Source organism: Nanorana parkeri, unplaced genomic scaffold (assembly GCF_000935625.1).
Source record: "Nanorana parkeri isolate BGI_ZX_2015 unplaced genomic scaffold, ASM93562v1 scaffold1141, whole genome shotgun sequence".
Taxonomy (NCBI): Eukaryota; Metazoa; Chordata; class Amphibia; order Anura; family Dicroglossidae; genus Nanorana; species Nanorana parkeri.
The window spans coordinates 17,735-25,545 of record NW_017307409.1 but is presented as its reverse complement, the minus strand read 5'-3'; the positions used below and the strand labels follow the sequence as shown (position 1 = coordinate 25,545).

General features: G+C 44.9%; 1 protein-coding gene across 1 annotated transcript in view; it reads right to left on the bottom strand.

Moving 5' to 3' along the window:
• The window catches only part of LOC108796618 (NACHT, LRR and PYD domains-containing protein 3-like), a 36,051-nt gene that overhangs the window by 22,953 nt on the left and 5,287 nt on the right, over nt 1-7,811 (bottom strand). Inside the window, exon 2 of the mRNA XM_018568119.1 lies at nt 7,661-7,700. Within this exon, the coding sequence (XP_018423621.1) occupies nt 7,661-7,700 (40 nt within the window). The remainder of the gene's footprint in view (nt 1-7,660; nt 7,701-7,811) is intronic.

The following is a 7,811-nucleotide window of genomic DNA, read 5'->3' as shown; positions in this document are numbered from 1 at the left end:
TTAATATTATTTTGTTTAATTTTTATTTATTAAAACATTTTTTTTAATCAATTTAATTTTTTTTCCACCTAACTTTATTGCTATCACACATGAGAAAACAATCCCCTGTGTGATAGCAATTGGAGGTGACAGGTTCTCTTTATTGACCCTGTCACCTCCAATACAGGAGTTTTAGCACAGCACTGTACTGGAACTCCTGTGACAGGTGAGAGAGGAAGAGCACAGCTCTCCCCTCTCACTGTCTACACGGAGCGGCAGGGTTACTTATAACCGCGCCGCTCTGCTCCCTGCAGTCAGAGACTCGGGACTCGGCGGCGGAGGACGGAACCTAGGGAGAGAGGTAAGTGCAGGGGGAGGGGAAGACGGACGGATTGCGACATCGCCGAGTTCACATGTAAACGAAAAATCGGCTGCCTCACTCTACATTTAGTCCTGCTTGTTCAAGCAGGACTGAATGTAGAGAGGGCAACTTCCCCACAAGGACACCGCTGCCGCCCTTCTGCGCCCTGCCGCCCCGAGGACGGGCCTCGGTGGCCTTGTGGGGAATCCGGGCCTGGATGTTAGGGGAATCCAGCAGGATCACAGGACATAGGCTTTTCAAATAAAGTAAATATTATTAACTTAAATAGTTTCACAGAAGCAAAATAACATAACAGTTCATCTTCATCGACTAGCTTGAAAACTAAACAGCAATTCAACATAACAAAGAATAACAGTCTCACGACTTGAAGGTTTCAAAACTGCAATCGCAGTTAAACAGTCAACAGGGTTGCACAAAGGATACTGACATGCACTTTCCCAGCAATACACAATTTCAGTCTCCAGCCTCCTCTACCCTCCTCCTCACCCATGCTATCTACCACTTCCTGTATTTTAAACAGACATCCTCCAGCTGGTGAGTTAACCCTGCTTTGTACCTTAACCCCTTCATGACTGGTAGAGGCTAATATAACTCGGCACGTACAGTGTACGTGGCCAGTCATATAGCCACTTTGTGACGGGACGTACACTGTACGTCTCCCGTCACGAAGGGGTTAAAGGGACCACAGCCCAAACAGAGGGGAAATCTAGCTTCCTTCCAGGACCCAGCCCCGGCGTCCTGTACACATCAAGATGTGTTTAATATACACTGAGTGGCCCGATTATTATGACCACCTGACGTTTGATGGCAAATTAGCTATAATTTCGCGCTGAAGTTGCTAGAGGGCCGGACCATTATAAATAGGGAAGCAGGTTGTTTAACACGACAGTAGAAGTGATTTGTTTCTGAAGATATGGGTAAACAACGCGATTTAACAGCCTTTGAACGTGGGATGATTGTTGGCGCTCGATGAAGTATGACATTTGACAAGCGGCCCCCATGGGAGAAAAAAATATGTCCAGTGGCCCGCCGAGTGAATGAAGTTTGAGACCCCTGGTCTAGATACTTTTCTCAGAGAGCAAGACATACAGAGGTAAAGGTAATCTTACTAACCTGTGTCTTTATTCAACCATAACAACTACAGTATGTAACCAGTGGCGGAACTACCGCCATAGCAACCCACGCGGCCGCTAGGGGACCCGAGCCAAGGGGGGCCCGGTGAGGACTAGAGAACTTGTACAATAAGTTCTTCTTCTGCTGTCTTCCGACCCATCAGTTGTATCACAGAGCAGCTGCTGGGTACATGACCCCTCCCCTCCTTCCTGTCAGCGTGAGCTGGATAGTGCTCAGCTCTTCCTGATCAACGGCAGGTGTTCATGGACATTCCTCCTTCATGCAAACAGCATACTGAGGTGAGCCGGGCTGATCTACACGCTGAGCTCTCTCCATCACATCGGGCAGCTGCAAGAAGTATTGTCAGCGGTGTATTTACCTTTGCTGCTGCCCTAGGCAAGGCAGCAACGCTCCAGGCAAACGCCTTGTTTGCCTCACGGCAGATACGCCCCTGAGTATTGTAACCCGACCTGGAGGGTGATTAATGTTGCAGTGATAAGGCAGTTCAGTGTCCACTGAGTACAATCCATGTATTCACTTAAACATGTGGGGTGGTATAATTGTTAACACTGCAGCCACCAAAGAAGCTATGGAGAAAGGGTTATATTTAACCCCACCTTTATTGGTGGCAACATTGTTAACCATTAAACTTCCAAGCTTTAGTGTAGGTATAATTAGGCCCGGTTCACATCTGAGTGATCTGAGCTCTCACAGTTTGAGGGCACGTGGTCCCAGGCCGCCAAGATGTGAACCAGGCCTCAGTAGCAACCTGTCACTAATTACTTTCGGCTGGGAAGGGGGAGGGCTGATTGCTGCCCAACGCACACCTTTATTGAATTGGGGGGTGGGGTATTTGCCATTCATTATTTTATGCCAGGGGAAGGTGCACAATGCACTGCATTCGGTTATTCACTCACTGCCGTTTGACCCCTATGAGAATAGGGGCGAACAGCAGCGAGTGAGCTGTCGGAGCTTCGGCTCAGCCCATCTAGATTTTGGATCGGCTAAGTCGAAGTCCTTCTGCACTTCGGCTCAGCCAAACGTGCAGAGCATGTTCGGCTGACCAAGATAACAAGAAGTTGTGCTAAGAGAAATATAAATTAACTTTTTTAAAATTTTTGGCTATTATAAGGCTGCTCCAAACTTAGGAACAGCTAATAATAACCTTAGAGACTGATCCTGACTTTAGTCAGATTCAGATCTCACTAAAAGCTCTTTGATCGTGCTCAGACGATCAGAACTGATACATTTCACTCAAAATATATACATTGTATCTTTTGAGTGAAATGTATGTAAACATCAGGCTCTCCAGCTGTCAAAACAAATAGCAGAGAGATGAGTCACTGCTACCTCTCTGCTATTTTCAGCTGTCAAATACAAGATCACAAATTGCGGTCCTGTATTTGCATGTAACTGCTTCATTCTTTCATTAATGAAAGGAAGACGCTTTTATAAAAAGCTTAATTATTTAATTTAATTAATGCCTCAATACTGAGGCATTCATTAATGACTGGTAACTGCTGAGAATCAGCGGTTACCGGCATTACAAAGCCTGATATAACTCGTCACGTACAGTGTATGTGGCCAATCATATAGGCACTTTGTGACGGGACGTACACTGTACGTCTCCCGTCACGAAGGGGTTAATAAGTGACCGTGAGCTGTTACATATGTTCTCTTACATTGTGGGTTAATAAATGAATTGATACAGTGATTCCTTCTGTAAATAAATTATTTCCAAAAAGCCTGTGTGAACTCTTACTGTGAAAATCTTCTCTTGTGTTAATAAAAACTATTAGTAACAAATGTGACTCAGTGTTGTTTCCCCCAATCCTTTGGAGGTAAAAATGGCACTAGTGTTTGGGACAGTTGTAGTGTAAACTTGTAATAAGATCTTCTATACAGCTTATAAGCTTGTGAATATAACAATATAAAAAACGATCATATAAACAATATGGCAAACAATATAAAAAACGATCTAATATGGAAACCAAATGAGAGGGGACTTTCCTCTTATACCACTCAGCTGTTAAATGCTTTGATCTACCTGCCAGAAATCTCCAAGGGGAGTTGGTCTTAAGGTGGCCATACACTTTACAACCCTCGCAAGACCTTAGTCTTGCGAGGGTTGTAAAGTAATTAAAAAAAACGTATGATTTGCCCATCTTGGACAGGCAGATCGTACTTGCGATCATCGCAAGCCCGCCCCCCTGAGGGGCGGGCTTTCCGATGACCGCAATGCTGAACGGGCCCGTGCGGCATTTATCTTATGATCATGCTAAAAACCAGCCGAAAATCGTAAGATACTCGGCTGGTTTTCTAGCATGCTCCTTAGACAAAAGACGTGCGACCGTACAGTAAAAATGGTTGCACACCTTCCATACACTTTGCGATTACCGTACGATCGCGGGATTTCCAAAGCGGGATTTCCAAACCAATGAGCAAAAATCAGCAAGTCCTTTATATGTCCTGACACTGTTAGTAAATCCTCACATAGGTCAATCCTAATGTCGCTGTAAGTCAATTGACCAACCACAGTCGCACCGACTCAAATATCTTGTCAGGGATAGTAGTACTTATCTGTCCTGATTTTATCATGGGATCCACTGAAGAAGTGACTTTTGAGAGGGTCCCTTCTCCGATTCCTTCTGGTTATCTTTTCTCATCTGTTTCCTTTACCATGATGTGTGAGAGACGACGGAGCCAATACTGTCCTTTATCCTTTGTGGATAAAGGACAGTATTGGCTCCGTCTCTCACACATCATTGTGCTTATACGGCAGAGTGTTTTGCCATTTAAACGTTTTTATTCTTTGAATCTTGTAAGTGCCGAATTTACTTTGTGTACAATAAATGTTTTAATTGCTGCACTTAGGAGTTTTCCCTCTCTTCGTTAAAAATTTCCCCCTGCCATCTGGATAAACCCCGGTGGACGGATATTGCATCTACCCAGTACATGAGGGGTTAACCGGAGGGGAAGGAAGGATCGTTGCTTCACCTGATCTTTCGGATCCAGAGTAAGGAAACGGATGCGAGAAGATAACCAGAAGGAATCTATGGAATGTATGTGAAAAAGTATTTGTTGGGGTGCATGTGCCTCAGCATGGAAGACATGTCTTGTTACAGCTCTGCACATCCTTTGAGTTGATGGCAGCCCAAGCTCTTCTCTGACATCCCATCCACACTTTGCTGTACATCCTTGACAATCACACAGTGACAGGAAATACAGCCTTCTCTGGGGCCTGGGAAAAATCTAGGCCTCATCCAAGCTGGCCACTGGTGAAATTGTCTCCTCAGATCTACCTCATGTTCCAGTTCCTCTACTACAGAGTATGAGTGTTGCTGACGGTGAGACCTCTTCTACTGATCCAACCTCAAAGCCGTCACAACAAGACCCCCTGGCTCGGATTGAGGCAATCTTACAAAAGGCCCCGCAGATTATTCAGGGCCTGTTCACACCAGGGCCATGCGTTAATCTCATGGTTCCGTGTGATTAACACACAGTACTACACAACGCACTTACCATGGATTATAACTTGCATGCAAAAACGGCCCTGGCAGCGAAAAGGTTAAACCTCCAAACAATTCAATATTTTCTGACAGCAGAGGCCCTGTAGAATAAAAAAAAGGAGCTGTGTTTTCTAATTTGCATGATTTGGTTGCACAAATAGTGAATTATGGCTCTAGAATTATTGTTCTCACTCCGATGTTCACAGCAATACCTAACACATGTGGTGCAATCACTGTTTACATACACATGCATGTCCTATGCACACATTTGTATATGCATGCAGATGGGTTGCTTTCATTTTTTTTTTTTTTTTAGTACTGCCCAACGAATAAAATTCAAAATACTAACAACTACATACAAAGCCGTCTACAGCTCTACTCCAACCTACATCACTGACCTAATCTCAAAATATCACCCAAACCGTCCTCTCCGCTCCTCTCAACACCTCCTGCTTTCCAGATCTCTCATCACCTTCTCCCATGCTCACCTTCAGGACTTCTCCAGAGTGTCTCCCATCCTCTGGAATTCCCTACCCCAATCTGTCCGTTTATCTCCTATTCTGCCTTTAGGCGATCCTTGAAACCTCATCTCTTCATGGAAGCCTCAACATAATAACTAACTGTCCTTTTACTTCTTCCATTAGCTCTACCCACACAATTATTACCTTTTGTATCACTTGCCCCTCCTACTAGATTGTAAGCTCCCATGAGCAGGGCCCTCCTTATTGTACTGGAATTGTATTGTAACTGTACTGTCTTCCTCCATTTTGTCAGGTGCTGTGCAAGCTGTTGGTGTTATGTATATCCTGAAAAATAACAATGGTAATAATAATAATCTTTTTTTAACACTTGTTATATTTTTTCACTAAGCTTTATTGCTAGCACAAGGGTGGTAACAAGACCCTATATAAGAACATTGAGAGGTGACAGGTTCTCTTTATTAAGACATCAGAGGCCTTTTGGAGATGTGATGTCTCCCCCCTGTCCAATGCAGATGATCATGCACAGGCTTGTGTGTTTACCCATCATGGCAGCCAGATTTCTGACAGCCCTGAAGTAGGAAGTGCTGAGAGCACAACACTTACTGCTTCAGTGCTTGAAGAGCAAATTGGGGAATCAACTTCCTTGGTCTGCTCCCACTCACCATCCTGACAACATGTGGTCCCAGGCCCTTTGGAGGAGTGGGAGAGCCCAGAAACCATGGTAGGGGGTGCACCAGAGGGGGATTAGGGGTATGGGGGGGTGACACACATACAGGCTGGTGTAAGTGATCGGGAGGCTCTACAGCACCAGCACCAGCCATGATATTGACATAACTACTTTAAGATCAGGAAGTGGTTAAATTGTAGTCACACTATTTATTTTTCAATGTGTTTATATATATTGTAGAAGGTTGCGGCAATGCCACAACCTGGCTTTTCAGTTTCTTCCAGGTTTTCCCGAATATTGTGGGATGGAACCTCGAGTCCCGGGTCCAGGTTTTGCCAATGACCAGTATAGCTGGATCAGGTGGCTGAGAGCTGACTTATTAGGAGTCTGGACCAGAGTTCAGGGGAGTTGTGTGTGCAAGAGGCACATGGACACAGGCAGACTCAGGTGCGGGCTGGATAAATGTGCAACAGCCTGGGGAGGCTGGGAGAGGTCGGGAAGGTCGGTGATCCTAGGACCTGTTAGACGCACTGCTGGGAGAGCAGTGTGAGTATCACACAGAGGTGTGATGAGAGGCTTGGAACTGAGGAAAGCTACTAAGGACTGTACAGTATATGCTACTAAGGACTGGATATGCTAAAGATAAGTGGATTATTATAAGAAGTACATGAAATGTTGATCTTTTGTGAATCACATGATTTTTCGATTTATGCTGTGTAAATACTGCAAAAGCAGAAATACACTTTAACATCTCATCTATTTTTGTGTGATGTCTGAGCTGCAGCTGCGACATGTAAGGCTAGGTTTACACCTAGGCGACTCCTGACTGCGTGGCAATCCGTGCGGTTTTGTGCGCGATTGACGTGCGGTCAGGAGTCGCCAAGGTGTGAACCGATCGCGCTGTGTGTGCCAAGTGAACAAAAGCCGTGCGTCGCAAAAAAGGTCTTTTTTTTTTTTTTTAAATCGATTGCCGTGCGGATGTCACCCCATTGAAAATCAATGGGGCTGTGCTGCAATCGCTGTGTGCACTAGCACACGATCGCGTGGCCCTCGGGACGCGTGTCCTGGGTGTGGTGTAGTGCAGGTGTCAACCTAGCCTCAAGGAAAAATAAAAACATATTCTGCGTGCCTGAACTTAGAGCAGAGTTGTCCTCATAAACATTAACAATAAAAAAGGCGTTTTTCCTCTCCTGCACTGGTGCTGGAATGTGTGAAGGAACCAGCTGAGACATAAACCGTTATGAGACTAAAGCAGCTTTCATTTTCCTTATTTCAGACCCGAGTTATCTCCACGCACGTGGATGAAATACGAGCTACAAAGTGTCAATCACTATCACTGACGTGTCTTCAATGTACAGTAGTTGTAAACGTCTGCTAAAGAAGAGCAAAGTTCCTCTTCCTGTTACCAGACACAAATCCAGAGAGATACAAGGACAGTATAACCTACAAATCTCTTATCACACATCTGGATGACCCCCTCACTTCATGTAATACTCCATCTTATATATCGGGTTATATTCATCCTTACCTTCAAAGTCACCTCGGCTTGTGAGGAGATGGTCTGGCAGCTATGAACACGAAACACAAGATGGAGAATTTAGGGTGTGGGGGAGGGGGAGGGAGAGGAATGTGACCGTTATAATCTGTGATACTTTCACTTTCAGTTTCCACATTAGATT